The sequence below is a fragment of the Anomaloglossus baeobatrachus genome, chromosome 4 (genome assembly GCF_048569485.1).
Source record: "Anomaloglossus baeobatrachus isolate aAnoBae1 chromosome 4, aAnoBae1.hap1, whole genome shotgun sequence".
Taxonomy (NCBI): Eukaryota; Metazoa; Chordata; class Amphibia; order Anura; family Aromobatidae; genus Anomaloglossus; species Anomaloglossus baeobatrachus.
Genome location: NC_134356.1, coordinates 547,496,821 through 547,516,126, shown reverse-complemented (window position 1 = coordinate 547,516,126; position 19,306 = coordinate 547,496,821). Strand labels below are relative to the sequence as shown.

General features: G+C 41.9%; 1 protein-coding gene across 2 annotated transcripts in view; it reads left to right on the top strand.

Moving 5' to 3' along the window:
• The window catches only part of FAM174B (family with sequence similarity 174 member B), a 149,662-nt gene that overhangs the window by 79,064 nt on the left and 51,292 nt on the right, over positions 1-19,306 (top strand). For both annotated transcript variants that reach the window (XR_012753065.1, XM_075345972.1), the window contains exon 2: positions 9,537-9,674. Coding sequence is in view for 1 of the 2 variants with exons in the window: in XM_075345972.1 (XP_075202087.1) it covers positions 9,537-9,674 (138 nt within the window). In the remaining variant the exon portion in view is untranslated. The remainder of the gene's footprint in view (positions 1-9,536; positions 9,675-19,306) is intronic.

Genomic DNA, 19,306 nt, shown 5'->3' with positions numbered 1-19,306 from the left:
CCATTCACACGGTGCATCCATTCACACGGTGCATCCATTCACACGGTGCGTCCATTCACATGGTGCGTCCATTCACAAGGCGCGTCCATTCACACAGCGCGTCCATTCACGCGGTGCGTCCATTCACGCGGTGCGTCCATTCACACGGTGCGTCCATTCACACGGTTTGTCCATTCACATGGTTCATCCATTCACGTGGTGCGTCCATTCACACGGTGCGGCCACATTCACACGGTGCGGCCACATTCACACGGTGCGGCCACATTCACATGGTGCGGCCACATTCACACTGTGCGGCCATTCACACGGTGCGGCCACATTCACACGGTGCGGCCACATTCACACGGTGCGGCCACATTCACACGGTGCGGCCACATTCACACTGTGCGGCCACATTCACACTGTGCGGCCATTCACACGGGTGCAGGGTCTGTAATACACTGGCCATGCAAATGACATTGCCAAACGTATGAGTTCTAATGGCATACACACAATCCCTCTCTGACCACGTATTCCCAGACAGCATTGAAGCATTTCACACATATGAACATGCATAAAAGAAAGATAAAGCAACTTCCTTATTGAATAATTTTTTTTCTTGTTTTTTGTTTGCCAAGTATCTAAAAATGTCTGAGTCAGAGCCCTGAGCATCCTGTGTGCTAAATGAGAACACGTATCTGCTAATGAAAAGCATCAGGCTGTATTTCTTATCATTGCTAGCATTATCCAATGTGCTATTACTCCAGTGGACGCTAATGTGCAACCAAGCTGGACACCAGATAAGCTCCAGGATATTCCAGTAAATGTTTAACTTTTAACAACATTATTATATACACAGGAATGCATTTCCTAGAAATCCTTCTCGTCTTCCATATGCACCTCAAATAGAGACCATTTACCATAATTATGTCTAGTAACTTCTGTTGACCATGATTTTCTTATTAGGGAGGAAAAAAAGATGTAGGTTTCGCCTTTGAAATTTTCGCTATGGATTGATTTCCGTGGCTCCTGATAACAATCTTGAAAGTTTTCTATCTTCTGTAATCTTCCTAGTACGGAGAGATGGGCGAGCTAATGAACAGATTGTCACGAACAAGACAATATTTAATCCAGTTGCCCAGGGGAACATTTTTATGTGCTTGATTTACACACGCTGTGTGACTACTTAGCACTGGTTTCAAGAGCATTTGATTTTGCTTAAATGGCCTGGCATTTTTATGGCCTAATTTAGAGAAGACTGAGATACAGAGCCTGTTGTGCAAGTGTTAACTATTCCCTCCCTTCCTTCCTTCTTTCCTTCCTTCCCAAATCCTGCATTCAGCAGAGCGCTTAATAATAATTGTATTTATGTAGCGCCAACATATTTCACTGCACTTTACAATTCAATGCTTCTTATTTGTCCGAATATTTGATTTTTTTCCCCCATAATTCTTTAGTTTCTAGTTACACATAAATCCATAAAATGAACTTTATACTTCAACATGTTGATCCAGAGAAAGACAAAAACCCCATGAGGCAGATGCTATTAGATAAGTGAATCAGGATAATCCAGTTCAAATGAACAACTTCTCCTTTATTACTGGAAAAATTCTTGTACACAGGACATCAAATATTTACAAAGAAACTGGCGTATGCATCAACGTGTTTCTGGTAAGCAGCCACCCTTAAAGGGAATCTGTAAGGTGCAATATGCACCAAAAACCACGAGCAGTTCTGGGTACATATTCCTAATCCCTGCCTAACCGTCCCAGCACCTAGTAGCATACATAAAGAAATCATAAATTATTTCAAAAGATTCTCTATAATATGCTAGTCGCAAGGGCGTTACTTCCCTTGGCTAATCAGCCCCCTTAGCATGTTAGCACGCCCCTATGGGCGTGCTAACATGCTAATGAATGCACAGCGTCAGAGATATGGTCGATCTCACCGCTGTCTATTGCCACTACCCCCAACACTGGATTTCGGCTCAGTGCCCATGATCAGAAGTCCTGGACTTACATTCATGCATACTATGAAAAAGGGGGTACATGTCCCGGCTTCAAACTCGTGTAGTATACATGACCGGAAGTCCAGGGACGTTCTGATAGTAAGCACTGAGCTGAAAACCAGCGATGGCAGCAGAGGTGAGAGCGACCATGCCTCTGACGCTGCACATTCATTAGCATATTAGCACGCCACTGTGGGCATGCTAACATGCTAAGGGGGCCGACTAGCCAAGGGAACTAATGCCCTTGCGACTAGTTTCTGGCCTCATTAGCATATAATAAAAGTTCTTTAGAAATACGTTTTCTAAAAATCTCTTTATCTATACTACTAAATACAGAGATGCTTAGGCAGGAATTAGCAATATGAACCCAGAACTGCTCGTGGTTCTGGGTGTATAGTGCACCTGACAGGTTCACTTTAATCATGATCCCAATTGGCATCATGATTAAGGGTGGACGCACACCAGAAACACATTGATGCATATGCTACCATAGCATTTTCTTTATAAATATTTGATGTCCCATGTACAAGAATTTTCCAGTAATAAAGGAGAAGTTGTTCATTTGAGCTGGACTATCCTGTTTTACTTATTCAATAACCAGGCCATGGCAGAGTCTATGTCCGAGCTCGGAATAGAAGGTGGATGACAGCAATGGTGAGCTGGATTTACTACTATTACTACAGATTCTATTAGCCCTATATTGGGGGAAGAATTCTTTCCCGACTTCCCTCATGGCAATCAGACTGGTTACATTGATCAAAAAACAATACGCACTGGCACCTGTGATAAAGATCAGTAGTGGGAAAACAATGACAAAAGAGGATCCTGTTGACAGGGTCTGGTCAATGGCTTGTCAAGGGGGTAATCTCAAGTAAAAATCAATGCACACTGTCTCGCTGAGGACGCAGTGCCCTAAGGGTATGTGCCCACGGTCAGGACTCACTGTGTCCTGGACGCAGCGGGCCCTGACCTGCGGGGCCGCAAGTCTCCTCCGCAGGAGAACGCAAGAGACCGCAGCTGCTCATACCCACGATTAAGGTTCGGTGCGCTGTGGTCTCTCGCTTGTGCTCTCCCTACGGAGGACACATGCGATTCCGCAGCAAACAGTTGACATGCTGTGGTCTGGAAAGACGCTCTGCAGGTCAGTGTTTGCTGTGGAAAAAAGAAGCATAGTGGGCACGGGATTTCTAGAAATCGCATCCACTATGCTAGTACTGTACAACGCAGCGTTTTGGATGCTGCAAACAATGATCGTGGGCACGCACCCTAAGGCTATGTGCGCACTAGAAATGTGAAGTTTCTCAAGAAAATTTCTTGAGAAACTTCTGCCAGTGAAAGATTTCCGGACCTGCGGAAAAAATCCGCACCAAATCCGCATGCGTTTTTGCCGCGGATTTGCCGCGGATTTGCCGCGGATTTACCGCAGGTTTGTCCCTGCAATAAATAATAAAGATAATCGATAGACAGATAATGGATAGAGGGAAAGATGGATAGATGAATAGATAGATAGATAGAGGGATAGATAGATAGATGAATAGATGAATAGATAGATAGATAGAGGGATAGATGGATAGATAGATAGAGGGATAGATGGATAGATAGATAGATAGATAGATAGAGGGATAGATAGATAGATAGATAGATAGATAGATAGATAGATAGATGAGAAAAACCTATATAATGTTCCACCTCCCTGCATTTTCTAAGCTGGCACCCTTTAGTGACTTTCATGTGGCACTTAGGCTACTTTCACACCTCCGGTTTTTGCTATGCGGCACAATCCGGCACTTTGCATGAAAATCGCAACCGTTTTTTTTTGCTGCCGGTTGCGATTTTCCTGCATAGACTTTAATTAGTGCCGCATTGTGCCGCATGGCCTTGCGTTCCGTCCGTTTTTTGCCGCATGCGGCAGATGTAGCCGATGCGGCGGCCGGATGTAACGTTGCCTGGCACGTTTTTTCGTGCGGCAAAAAAAACCGCATCGCGCCGCATTCGGCCGATGCGGCGCATTTTTCAATGCATGCCTATGGCGGCCGGATGCGGCGCGATGCGGCAATAACCGCATCCGGCCGCCGCATGCGGTTTTTGCCACTGCGCATGCTCAGTAGCATGCCGCAAGCGGCAAAAACCGGACTGGCCGCACAGGAAAAACTTATGCAAAGGATGCGGTGTTTTCACCGCATCCGTTGCATAGCTTGCACAGCCGGATTGAGCCGCAGAGCTCAAGCCGGATGTGTGAAAGTAGCCTAAAGGGTGCTTAGCCTTGTATTTAGCCATAAAATAAATAAATAATTAAAAAAAAATGACGTGAGGTCCCCCCATTTTTTGTAGCCAGCTAGGGTAAAGCAGACGGCTGCAGCCTGCAGACCACCGCTGGCAGCTTCACCTTGGCTGATAATCCAAAACAGTGGGCACCCCACGCTGTTATTTTAAATTATATAAATAATTTAAAACAAAAAACGTGGGGTCCCCCCCATATTGGATCACCAGCCAAGGTAAAGCGGACAGCTGGGGTCTGATATTCACAGACTAGGGAGGTCCACTGTTATTGGACACTCCCCAGCCTAAAAATAGCAGGCCGCAGCCGCCCCAGAAGTGGCGCATCCATTAGACGTGCCAATCCTGGCGCTTTGCCCCAGCTGATCCCGCGCTCTGGTGCGTTGGCAAACGGGGTAATATATGGGGTTGATGCCAGTTGTGTAATGTCACCTGCCATCAAGCCCTGGGGTTGGTGAGGTCAGGCGTCTATCAGATACCCGACATCACCAACTCAGTCAGTAATAATTAAAAAATAGACAACAAAAAAAGTTTTATTTGAAAAAACACTCCCCAAAACATTCCCTCTTTAACCAATTTATTGAAAAGAGCACAATCAATTCCACGTCCGGCGTAATCCAATAAGGGGGGGGGGCACGGCGATCCATACCATAGTCGCTGTCCCAGTCAATGAAGAACAGAATGTTCCCATTGGCTGGGAGAGCAATGCAGTGACCTGAGCTAACATCAATAGGTCAGCTCAGGTCACTGCAGGGGATGACGAGCGCTGCCATCAGGAGCATAGATGAGATCATTACCTTCTGTGATCATCTCCTGTACTGCTGACGTCAGCGCTGTCACTGACTTCTATGCCCGCCGCGTTGTCAGAAGTATCGCGAGAGGCCGTGACGTCACCGCTAGTGACAGTCTCGGGCCGCTCGCGAGACGGGCATAGACAGCAGTGACAGCGCTGACGTCAGGAGGCAGGAGATCGTCACAGCAGGTAATGATCTCACCTCCTGACAGCAGCGATCGTCATCCCCGCGGCTCCCAGCACTGCAGGATGTCAGTGTCTGCCTGCGCTGCCGCGTGACAGGCTGCTGACACTGCGGGCAGACACTGACACTGCAGTGCAGGCAGCCGCGAGGCCGGAGCAGGACACACACTGCACGGGCACCTGGAGGTCGCACGGAAGTACTTCTGTGCGGCGTCCAGGGAGTGCGACGTGTGTTTACTCTGCTCCTCTTCCTGGCATAATGACATCGCTTCCTGCAAAACCGCAGGCAGCGATGAGCATTCCCGCAGGTAATTCGCGGCTATTCCGGTGGTATAAAGCACATCATTGCTACCTGCGGAATACCCCCGGAATACCGCAGGTACCTGCGGAAATTAATGGACATGCACATTTTCTCAAGAAAGTTTCTCGAGAAAATTTTCTCAAGAAATTTTCTTGAGAAAAATCCGCACAGTGCGCACAGCTATTTTTTTTTCTCATTGAATTTCATGGGAAATGTCTGCACAAAGATTGCAGACATTTCTCAAGAAATTTCCGGGGCAAATCCGCGGGTAAATCCGCAGGTAAAAAGCTCTAGTGCGCACATAGCCTAATAGTTACTGCCCAGAATGATCCCTATAAAGTCATAGCTGCATGTAGCTATTTTGGTTGTGTAGGTTTTGAATAAACTAGTTAAAGACTATATAAAGCTTAAAAGAGTATTTAATAAAAGGTCAAATATGACTGCAAGTACTACGGTAGGAGTAAAATAATCCACCTTAGTATAGAGTTACTGCGGTGCGTATGCCAACGGGGAACATGATGGGTGAGTGTATAGATTTTTCTTTGTGCCATACCTTTCTAATTATTACATTGGCCTTGTTTTGCTACTAGATGCTTGATACTTCTCTTATATATACACCCCACGTAAGGTGGAACCCTCCTCCTATTGATATGTACATTTTTTGGCACCTCAGCTTATTCGTAGTCTCCACTATGAACGTTTCACTACGTACAGTTAGGTCCAGAAATATTTGGACAGTGACACAATTTTCGCGAGTTGGGCTCTGCATGCCATCACATTGGATTTGAAATGAAACCTGTACAACAGAATTCAAGTGCAGATTGTAACGTTTAATTTGAAGGTTTGAACAAAAATATCTGATAGAAATTGTAGGAATTGTACACATTTCTTTACAAACACTCCACATTTTAGGAGGTAAAAAGTAATTGGACAAATAAACCAAACCCAAACAAAATATTTTTATTTTCAATATTTTGTTGCAAATCCTTTGTAGGCAATCACTGCCTTAAGTCTGGAACCCATGGACATCACCAAACGCTGGGTTTCCTCCTTCTTAATGCTTTGCCAGGCCTTTACAGCCGCAGCCTTCAGGTCTTGCTTGTTTGTGGGTCTTTCCTTCTTAAGTCTGGATTTGAGCAAGTGAAATGCATGCTCACTTGGGTTAAGATCTGGTGATTGACTTGGCCATTGCAGAATGTTCCACTTTTTTGCACTCATGAACTCCTGGGTAGCTTTGGCTGTATGCTTGGGGTCATTGTCCATCTGTACTATGAAGCGCCGTCCGATCAACTTTGCGGCATTTGGCTGAATCTGGGCTGAAAGTATATCCCTGTACACTTCAGAATTCATCCGGCTACTCTTGTCTGCTGTTATGTCATCAATAAACACAAGTGACCCAGTGCCATTGAAAGCCATGCATGCCCATGCCATCACGTTGCCTCCACCATGTTTTACAGAGGATGTGGTGTGCCTTGGATCATGTGCCGTTCCCTTTCTTCTCCAAACTTTTTTCTTCCCATCATTCTGGTAGAGGTTGATCTTTGTCTCATCTGTCCATAGAATACTTTTCCAGAACTGAGCCGGCTTCATGAGGTGTTTTTCAGCAAATTTAACTCTGGCCTGTCTATTTTTTGAATTGATGAATGGTTTGCATCTAGATGTGAACCCTTTGTATTTACTTTCATGGAGTCTTCTCTTTACTGTTGACTTAGAGACAGATACACCTACTTCACTGAGAGTGTTCTGGACTTCAGTTGATGTTGTGGACGGGTTCTTCTTCACCAAAGAAAGTATGCGGCGATCATCCACCACTGTTGTCATCCGTGGACGCCCAGGCCTTTTTGAGTTCCCAAGCTCACCAGTCAATTCCTTTTTTCTCAGAATGTACCCGACTGTTGATTTTGCTACTCCAAGCATGTCTGCTATCTCTCTGATGGATTTTTTCTTTTTTTTCAGCCTCAGGATGTTCTGCTTCACCTCAATTGAGAGTTCCTTAGACTGCATGTTGTGTGGTCACAGCAACAGCTTCCAAATGCAAAACCACAGACCTGTAATCAACCATAGACCTTTTAACTACTTCATTGATTACAGGTTAACGAGGGAGACGCCTTCAGAGTTAATTGCAGCCCTTAGAGTCCCTTGTCCAATTACTTTTGGTCCCTTGTAAAAGAGGAGGCTATGCATTACAGAGCTATGATTCCTAAACCCTTTCTCCGATTTGGATGTGAAAACTCTCATATTGCAGCTGGGAGTGTGCACTTTCAGCCCATATTATATATATAATTGTATTTCTGAACATGTTTTTGTAAACAGCTAAAATAACAAAACTTGTGTCACTGTCCAAATATTTCTGGCCCTGACTGTATGTATTTATCTTGTGTGTCTGAATTAATGTTAAATAAAGTATAATTTTTTATCTTACCATCTTGATGATTATATGGCTCCACTTTTCTATGGGTTAAGTGCTTGGTATAGAGTGGTTGAAATTTGTAGTAGTTCTTAACCACAAAATCTGCCTGCTCAGACCATGTCTGTGCTTGTACAGTGGCGACCAAACATTTTTATTTTTTTTTTAAGTGTGATTACGTCTGTCTGGTTGTTGTGATGCCTTTTCCTGATGTTGAATTGAAAGTGCATGAAGTTGTCATCAAGCAAGACCTCGGAAAAGCCCTGTAAGGCTATGTGCCCACGGGAGCTCGTACCTGCTGATGTATCCGCAGGTACGGCCACAGGTTTACTGCAGCAGCCGGCCGACATCCGCAGCTATTTTTAGCTGCGGTAGTACAGCGGAATAGCTGTGGTAAACCTGCGGACTTTCGTGCGATTTACCTGCGGACGTCCAGGCATCTATCTCCATAATGGAGGGACAGGATTTCCGCAGGTAATTCCGCAGGAATAATTGACATGCAGTTACGTGCGGCTGCGGGATATCCGCATCATATTCCGCAGCCGCACATACCGCAGCGTGGACACAGACACTCCCCATGTCCTATAGGATAACATGGGGAGTGTCTGTACATGCTGAAACCTGCGGATTTATCTGGAAAATCCAGATAAATCCGCAGGTTTTCCGCAGTAAAATCCGCAGGAACAAGCTCCTGTGGGCGCATAGCCTAAACCCTCATGGTTTGGCTTGAAAGAGTTGGGACAACACAGACAATGGGGCCATACGACTAAGATCAGCCACCAGTGTTTTACCAGTGCAGGTCAAGCTGTTGTGACCACCGGCGATTGTGATCAATTACACTGGTTTGCAAGCGTAAAATTGTTTGAAAAGTAATTTTGGTGATTAGGTGATTTTTTTTTTCACTGATTACATGGTAGATGGAACGTGAACATGATGGGGGACATCTGCTGGATGCTTCACAGAGACGATCCTCAGGCCTTGTATATGAGAAAAGGGACCAAGAGAAGCTTTAGATAGAAAAGGGAAAGGGGTAATAATTAATTTCCAATAAACGTGCAGAATGAATGTTCAATATAAATCAATATTGTTATATACAATATTGTGTACATTTTTGGCTATAATAATAAATGTTCATGTTCATCTCGCTTATACAAAAAGGGACAAGTACAATAATCATAAACAATACAAGGCACAGACAGGTACAGGAGAACAGAGGTCCCTGCCCGCGAGGGCTCACAGTCTACAGGGAATGGGTGAGGATACAGTAGGTTAGGGTAGAGATGGTTGTGTGGTGCTATATCAGACTTATCAGAGGGTTACGGCAGGTTGTAGGCTTGTCAGAATAGGTGGGTCTTCAGGTTCCTTTTGATGCTTGTCAAGGTAGGCGAGAGTCTGATGTATTGTGGTAGAGCATGTTGTAGTTAAATATAGAAAATTTTTTTTTAAATCAGACATAAGAAAATGATTTCAGAAAGCCAAATTTTATGTACCTCTGTTACTTTTGTATCTGTTGTGGCTGATTTTAGAATTTAAACCTATTTAATGATAATGTCAAAGCTCATTGTTTTGTCTTTTTGTCTATTTCTAGATCTGGAAAGAGAATACGGAAAACTCGAAAATATGACATCATAACGATGCCAGCCGAACGAGTAGAAATGGCTCCTCTCAATGAGGACAATTTTGAAGATGAAGACTCCACAGTATTTGATGTGAAATATAGATATAGGTAAAGTATCTGGTTTCATACAAGTTCATTACTGTATGACACACATTTTTCTTTTATTCTAAGGCAACCAAGGAGATCGGGGATTTTGTGTTTTTAGTAGACTGCATTGTTTTATTTTTCCTAGTTTTTATATAAAATACATTTTCAGCCCATTTTGCTTAGGGGATAATTATTATGCTTTTTAAGTTTTGAGAAATAATCACTTACATTAAGGTCGCTCCCATACCGACTTACAACGTCCTAAGGGTACCATATTTGTGCATGTTTTTAGTCTTGTAATTTTCTTCTCTCCTTACAGTTTATTCATTTATCCAGTTTTTAGTGTTGTACATGACTCAACAGCACCAAATGTTGATGCTTTTTGCTGCAAAAAAATAAAACGCATGAAAGAAAAATGTGCAGTTTTTCATTTTAATCAATAAGAAGTTTAATCTAAGGGGAAGTATTATCAGAGATTGACATATTGTTTAAACCATGTTTTTGTATTACAGGTAGTTTAATTTTTTAATTCGGCAGTGCTTTTTTATTCATGTTACGATCTGTATTTGTCATGTTTAATATTAAGTTGTGATACAGAAAAACATTGCCAAAAAAGTAAAAAAATTACGTTTAACACAAAAACCTAATTTAACCCCTTAACGACCACGGGCAGTAATATTACGTCCTAGCGGTCATAGTGTTACTGTCCGCGGTCTGCTGCCGGCAGCTTGCTGCGATCAGCGCACATCTCAGCTGATTTTTACAGCTGAGATGTGTGCCTGCCAGGCATGAGCAGAATCATTATCTTCCCGTGCCGTTTAACCCCTTAAATGGCGCTCAATATATGACAGCGCTATTATAACGGTATCGGTGGTAAACATTTACTCACTGGACGATACCGGAAGTCACGAGACGTGATTACGTGACTTCCGGTGGTTGTCATGGTAGCACAGGGTCATGTGATGAATCCTGTAGCTCACATTACTTACTTTCGATTTGACCCGACCCCGAGCTGGGTGAAGCAGAAAATGAGCATATCTGCTGTTTACAGCTGTATAGCTGTGATCAGCAGATATGGCAGAGTGATCAGATTGCTGATCCATATAGCTTCCTAGGGGGACTAATAAAATAAAAAAAAATAAAAAAAAGCTTTAAAAAATTAAAAAAAAAATAAAAAAACCCCTAAAAGTTCAAATCAGCCCCCTTTCGCCCCAGAAAAATTAAAGGGTTAAAAAAATTAAAGAATATACACATGTTTGGTATCGCCTCATTCAGATATGCCTAATCTCTCAAAATATAAAATCAATTAACATGATTGGTAAACGGCGTAGAAGCAAAAAAAATTCAAACGCCAAAAGTAAGTTTTTTTGGTCGCCACAAAATTTTGCACTAAATGCAATAATGCGATTAAAACGTAGCATCTGTGCAAAAATAGAACCGTTAAAAACGACAGCTTGAGATGCAAAAAATAAGCCGTCACTGAGCCATAGATCCCAAAAAATGAAAACGCTACGGGTCGCGGAAAATGGCATAAAACGTGCGCCACTTTTTTTTGGACAAAATTCTAATAATTTTTTTAAGCTCTTAGATAAAATTAAACCTATACATGTTTGGTGTCTACAAATTCACACCGACCTCAGGCATCACACGCACACATCAGTTTTACCATATAGTGAACACAGTGAATAAAATATCTCAAAAACTATAGTGCTATTGCCCTTTTTTCCAATTTTCCCGCATTTGGAATTTTCTTTGGCGTTTTTCAGTACACTATATGGTAAAACTTATGGTTTAATTTAAAAGTACAGCTCGTTCCACAAAAAATGAGCCCTCAGGTTACCATATTGACTGAAAAATAAAAAAGTCATGTCTCTCGGAAGAAGAATGGCAAAAAAAAAAGGAAAGCGAAAGATCGGCCGGTCGTGAAGGGGTTAAAGGGAACCTTTCACCATACAGTCTACTCTGCAAGCAGCATGTGTCACCCTACGACGGGGAAGTATCAAGTGAAAGGGAAGGGAAACCTTGTGTCTAGGAAGGGGGAGATGGTGACCCCTGACCAAACCTACCGCTGGCACCTGGCTTTCCTCACCATCATAGATAGGTTCTGCAGGATACCTTACCCTGGCTGGCCCTGAAATAGGCTCTAGGTAGGGAATGGATGGGATGAGTGCGTAGTCTACCCCACTGATTTTTAAAGAAGACACAGGGAATTCAAACAGGGGGAAGTAAACAAATAACTTATCTCCAGATGACTCAGGGTGGGGAACTGCAATAACAACAAAGTTTCTCCTGATGAATACAATTCGACTGTTTGCACTCAAGACTTGTAAAGAGTTGTTAACCTATCACCAGCAAAGAGTGAGAGGGAATGAGTGTTTAAAGACACAAAAGAAAGTGCTAATAAGTAATAGGTGAAAAGGTGAGGAAATCTGCAGGGTCCTAATGGAAAAGGACTCACTCCAAGCAGGGAAAAAGAGAGCAGCTTGTGTAGCCCAACGCTGCAACCTTCTACAACCAGACACTACAGAACTGTATGTCAAGTGTCACACACATGTTATAGAGCAGAGAGTAAATTGATATATAGTTTTGTAAGTAATGGTTCCATATGACCTGTGTTTTAATCATTTACAACTGTGCTCTTTCTGGGATTTTTGGTCCATTGGGTGGTCCTATCGCAGATTATCAGCTACCTTCATATGCACGCTTATACAAGAAAGTTGTCAGTCACACATTGGACCGCCCTCTGGACCAAAAATCCCCTAAAGAGCAAAGGTACAAATAATGAAAACTCAGGGTATACTGAGTCTCTCACAAAACTACATATCGATCTACTCAGCTCCCCATGCTCTATAACCTGCTTCCTGCAGATTGGACTCCATTTTCGTTGTGACAGGTTCCCTTTACACAACAGATCCTTTTCTGATCCACAGGTTCCCTTTATGCATTTTTGTAAGCAGACTTAAGTGCAGAATCCAAGCCAAAATCCATATTAAAAAACTCTGTATGAACGTACCCTCAGCGTTTTGTCTTCTTGAACAATAAACAGTAGATTGTTGAGAGAACAGGACATTACATGAACTGTAATTTCCCATTTTTGACCCTTCTTCATTGCCCCTGATATTGATAACATTGCTCCAGTCCTTTTTCACCCTCACTAGTAAAAAAAAAAATAAATTGAGATTTTCTTTCTTGCAATCAATGTACATTACAGGTTAATAATAGGAGCTTGTGTAAAGATATATAAGACAAATAAGTACTGTTTTTTTATATTGGAAATACTTATTAGGCCTAATTGGTTTTTTTTAGAATGAATAGGTGTCAGACAGCAAGGCTTCTGTACTGAATACAGGCATTTATGACACTGATTGCACCAATTAGCCTGCAATCTACAGTTATATACAGTATTATCTCATGTACTCTAGGAGGAAATCTGTTACAGCATCCAGATTATGGTTGTGTACTGTTATTGCCATGTAAGTTTTTGTTTTGCAAATGATACGTTTTGAAGGGGTTTTCTAGAAACAGAAAGAAAATGAAATTCTAAATAAATTCCTATATACTTTTAACCCCTTCACGACATTCAGCATACATGTACGGCGATGCGGGAGCTGCGTTCCAGCAAACCGCCGTATATGTACAGAGCTCCAATCATACCGGCTCACATGCAGCGCCAGCAAAATCATCAGCGGTGGCAACTATAAGTCATAGCTGACACACTGCTGTAATGCCCACAATCAGTATTTAACCCTTCTAATGCCGCTATCAATGGCTAAAGCATCATCAATCAATTTACAAGAGGGAGGGAGCGTCCTCTTTCATTTCATTGGCACAACGCAATTGCGATTTCCTTGTGCCGATGATCCCCATTGGTGACCCTGGGCCAAATAATGGCCGGAGGGTCAAGTGGGTATGGTGGCCTGTGAGGTCTTGCCTTGAGCAGGACCTCACATGCCCTCCTGCCTATCTCTGGTTCAGTTATCTAATATCTTACAATGTTAAAGTATTACAAAGTATTAGATCAGCAGTGAGACCAGAAAATGATGATGTCCATCTTTAAACAGGGTAAAAAATTAAAAAAAACATAAAATAAAAAATTGTAAAGATATTTACCATATTTTTCCGCGTATAAGACGACTTTTTAACCCCTGAACATCTTCTCAAAAGTCGGGGGTCGTCTTATATCGCGATGTGCCGTCATTTACACACAATAAAATATATTCTCACCTGTCCTCCGTTCCCGCGGTGCCTCCAGCTGTTTCTTGCAGTCCGCAAGTACACAGACCCCTCCGTGATAGCGTCCAGTGCATGGAGTGGCTGCTGCAGGATGTCGTTATGGCACCACAAAGCATTCAACTGCAGTAAAGCCATGATGACATCCTGCAGTGGCCGCTTCGTTCACGCTATCACGGAGGGGTTTGTTTGCCTGCGGACTGCAAGAAACAGCTGGAGGCACCGCAGGAACGGAGGACGGGTGAGAATATCTTTTATTGTTTGTAAACACCTGCATGATAGGGAACAGAAAGGAACCAGCAGGAGGACATTATTAAACAATGGGCTTATTACTGCACAGGACATTACTGCAGGGGACATTATTAAACAATGGGCATATTACTGCAGGGGACATCACTAAACAATGGGGACATTACAGCAGGGGATATCACTAAACAATAGGGATATTATTAGGGTCGATTATGTACAATATATCCCAAACTCTATATTTCAACTGGAAAAGTTGAGGGTTGTCTTATACACACAGTCGTCTTATACGCCGGAAAATACAGTAAAAATCACAATATAAAGAACAAAAGTTAAATAAAAAAAAATATTATACCAATAAATACATATGTTTATGTAAAAAAACAAAAACAAATGCACATACTTGGTATCCCTGCGTCCGGAACAACCTGATCTAAAAATTGTCACTCTAGTTAACCCATTCAATGAATACCATAAAAAATGAAAAACATGGCAAAAAAATATCCTTTATCATGATACAGCCCACAAAAAGTTGAATAAAACGAGATCAAGAAGTAAAATGTAAATGGTATCGCTGTAAACATGATCTTGCTCCACAAAAAACAAAGCCACACTCCGCTCCATCAGCTGAGAAATTAAAAGCTATAGCTTTCAGAATAAAGAAATGCAAAAACATTTTTTTATAAAATAGTTTTTATTGTGTAAAAGCTGCAAAACATAAATCTTGATAAATTTGGTATCAATGTAACCATACTGACCTGAATAATAAAGCTGTCTCATCAATTTTACTACACGGTGAATGGCATAAAAACAAAAAACAAATCCTGAATTGTTTGATTTTGTTCATTCTGCCACCCAAAAATCAGAATGGAAAGTGATTAAAAAATGTTATGCGCCCAGAAATGGTACCAAAAAAATGTTCAACTCGTCCTGCAAAAAACAAGACCTCACATAACTTTTTTGGCAACAATATAGAAAAATTATAGCTGCTAATATATGGTGATACACAAACTTAGTAAAAAGTTTTTTTATTATCTGATAGTCGCAAAACCTAAAAAAACTATATAAATCTAGTATCACTGTAATCTGTAATCGCACAGTCGCGAAGAATAAAGCTTTCCATTCACTATGGTGAACCGTGTAAAAAATAAACGAAACCAATTCTTACTTGCTGTTGATTTGTCCATTTTTCCTCCCAAAGATAGCAGTAAGGCTCAGCTCACATTTATCCTGCACTACACACTGAGTGCTTACACCAAGGTTTACTTGTAAATCTGTGAAATATGTGCTTCAGATGGAATTCCTGACTGAAGATTCCCCATAATTAGACAGATAGAGACACTGTAGACTATTATTTGACAAAGATTCAATGGTGTCTGTATTGTTAAGTGTGCATATAAACACACTCAACATCAGATTTCTGCACTTCTGAAAAGAGGTCAGACACAGTCCAGAATAACTCTGCGGCCTCATTATAGTGAATGGATCACTCCAGGGGTTTCATCTGAATCACATTATTGTGAGATGTATATGGAACCCCATGTAACAACGCTCAGATGGTAAGGATTATAATGTAGATTTTGCTGTTATGGTTTGCAAGTGCCATGTCCCATTGGCAGAGCCCCTGAGGGGCCAAAACAGCAGAACCCTCCCATAAGTGATCCCATTTTAGAATCTACAACCCTCAATAAATTCATCTAGGGGTGCAGTGATCATATTGACACCACAGGTAACACCACAGAACTTCATACCATTGGATGGTGAACAAAAATAAGCACATAGCAAGGCTCAGCAGGGAAGGAGCGTTATTTGACTTTTGGAGCACAACAACAAACTTACCTCTCAAGTACAACACTAAGCATTAAATGTAGTCACGATTATATACAGTGCCTACAAGTAGTCTTCAACCCCCTGCAGATTTAGCAGGTTTGATAAGATGCAAATAAGTTAGAGCCTGCAAACTTCAAACAAGAGCAGGATTTATTAACAGATGCATAAATCTTACAAACCAACAAGTTATGTTGCTCAGTTAAATTTTAATAAATTTTCAATATAAAAGTGTGGGTCAATAATTATTCAACCCCTAGGTTTAATATTTTGTGGAATAACCCTTGTTTGCAATTACAGCTAATAATCGTCTTTTATAAGACCTGATCAGGCCGGCACAGGTCTCTGGAGTTATCTTGGCCCACTCCTCCATGCAGATCTTCTCCAAGTTATCTAGGTTCTTTGGGTGTCTCATGAGGACTTTAATCTTGAGCTCCTTCCACAAGTTTTCAATTGGGTTAAGGTCAGGAGACTGACTAGGCCACTGCAACACCTTGATTTTTTCCCTCTTGAACCAGGCCTTGGTTTTCTTTGCTGTGTGCTTTGGGTCGTTGTCTTGTTGGAAGATGAAATGACGACCCATCTTAAGATCCTTGATGGAGGAGCGGAGGTTCTTGGCCAAAATCTCCAGGTAGGCCGTGCTATCCATCTTCCCATGGATGCGGACCAGATGGCCAGGCCCCTTGGCTGAGAAACAGCCCCACAGCATGATGCTGCCACCACCATGCTTGACTGTAGGGATGGTATTCTTGGGGTCGTATGCAGTGCCATCCAGTCTCCAAACGTCACATGTGTGGTTGGCACCAAAGATCTCGATCTTGGTCTCATCAGACCAGAGAACCTTGAACCAGTCTGTCTCAGAGTCCTCCAAGTGATCATGAGCAAACTGTAGACGAGCCTTGACATCTCGCTTTGAAAGTAAAGGTACCTTATGGGCTCGTCTGGAACGGAGACCATTGCGGTGGAGTACGTTACTTATGGTATTGACTGAAACCAATGTCCCCACTGCCATGAGATCTTCCCGGAGCTCCTTCCTTGTTGTCCTTGGGTTAGCCTTGACTCTTCGGACAAGCCTGGCCTCGGCACGGGTGGAAACTTTCAAAGGCTGTCCAGGCCGTGGAAGGCTAACAGTAGTTCCATAAGCCTTCCACTTCCGGATGATGCTCCCAACAGTGGAGACAGGTAGGCCCAACTCCTTGGAAAGGGTTTTGTACCCCTTGCCAGCCTTGTGACCCTCCACGATCTTGTCTCTGATGGCCTTGGAATGCTCCTTTGCCTTTCCCATGTTGACCAAGTATGAGTGCTGTTCACAAGTTTGGGGAGGGTCTTAATTAGTCAGAAAAGGCTGGAAAAAGAGATAATTAATCCAAACATGTGAAGCTCATTGTTCTTTGTGCCTGAAATACTTCTTAATACTTTAGGGGAACCAAACAGAATTCTTGTGGTTTGAGGGGTTGAATAATAAATGACCCTCTGAATAAACTTTTCACAATTTAAAAAAAAAAATAAAAAAAGAAATAACATTCTTTTTAGCTGCAGTGCATTTCACACTTCCAGGCTGATCTACAGTCCAAATGTCACAATGCCAAGTTAATTCCGAATGTGTAAACCTGCTAAATCTGCAGGGGGTTGAATACTACTTGTAGGCACTGTATAGGATATTGCCATACTGAAGCTGACGCCAAGTGGTGGGTGGAATTATGGGCGAGTAGCAGTGACTATTCAATTTCTTTAATAGTGGGCACAAGTGTTTACTCTATCCACCGCCTTCCTGCAGCAGCCAGGGCCATCAAGTGTCTACTATTAAAGAAATTGAATATTTGTTGCTCACCACACCCATAGTTCAGTGTATGGGGAGTTGTGAATATTAATTTTGTATTTGCCATCAGCAATTGTCGGCATGTGACTGGGCTCGCATGGCAGTGACGTCATGCGCTGCCCCTCTTACACGCTGAAGTCAGTTGCCGTCATCAGAAAAGGATCAGGTTAGAGGAGGGAAATTCGGACATTTTAATTTTTTTGTCAATTTTTTATTATTTTCAAAATAGCAAATCATATCACCCAAAATTTAGCACTAACATAAAGTACGTGTCACAAGAAAACAATTTCGGAATCCCTGGGATCCATTGACACCCACCTGAGTTATTACCTTATAACCTGACACTGATCAGAATTGAAAATATAGGTTTTATCAGGAAGGGGAAAGCAGGGTGAAGGGGTTAAATAGCAAATCACTCTTGTGTTTTATAGGTAGGCGATTACTATAGTACATTAAAATGTCTGCTATTTTGTTACACTGATAAAAGTCTGTCTTTGAATGTTACTAGGACAGGAAACTCCACTGCTGTGACTCAGTGATAGCTTGATAGTATATGACATAAGTTATCTCCGGGTCAGTAGGACCACTCAGCATTCAGAAAGATTGGTAGGACAGCAGTGTAAGCAGCCTTTTCTTACCTCAGCACCAGTGGTACTTCAAATATTAGATCAGATAGACAGTGTTGGCAGAAGTGGAATCATCCACTTCTTAATTCTACAACCAGATATCTTCAGTATTAGATAAGACAAACTAAACAGCAGTATGAGCAGCTTGACCACAGGTATTTTCAGTATTAGATCAGTAAGACAAAAATTAGACAGCAGTATGAACAGCCTCTTTTTACCTCAGCACTTCTGCCATTTCCAAAACAGTTAAAAATAAAGGTGTTTACAAATTTACATATCGTGGCATTCTATTTAGTTATTTTCTTTCTATTACAGAGGTCTCTCCATATACGTAGGGGTTTTTTTTTTCTGTTAGTGTAGAGGACTACATAGGATTGACATTAGATCTTGTAAACTTTTTAGATGAGCAGTTAGAATTTGGAAATCTCACGTCCTCTCTACAATGTGGGAAGATAACTTTGAAAATTGCTGCATGATCATCTCCAAGGCTAACGTGAACATGTATATGTTTCCTGCATCTAGGAAACACCTTTTTTTGTAGTTTACCATATGTCATGCTCCTGGTTGGTACTTGTACATTTTTGTTTCTTTGAATATTACAAGGTACTGAGTGTTCTTTCTTTAATAGCTATTGTTCTATATGTAAAATTCCAAAATATTACTATTTGTCATAATGTAATGGCAGAGTATCAATATATTAACACATGGCTTCATCATAAGGGTTTGCAATATAACAATACATCTGCCCCCTGTTCAGCCTTCACTGAAGTAGGACCCCTGGGTGTGGACAGGTAATTAAACTGGTACATCTGCTAAAAAGCAGACAAAAAGGCTGGGCTTTGTATATACAGAGCTTGAGAGATGAAACTTTTGTTAACTCTGGATTCAGCTGAATTTCAAAAGAC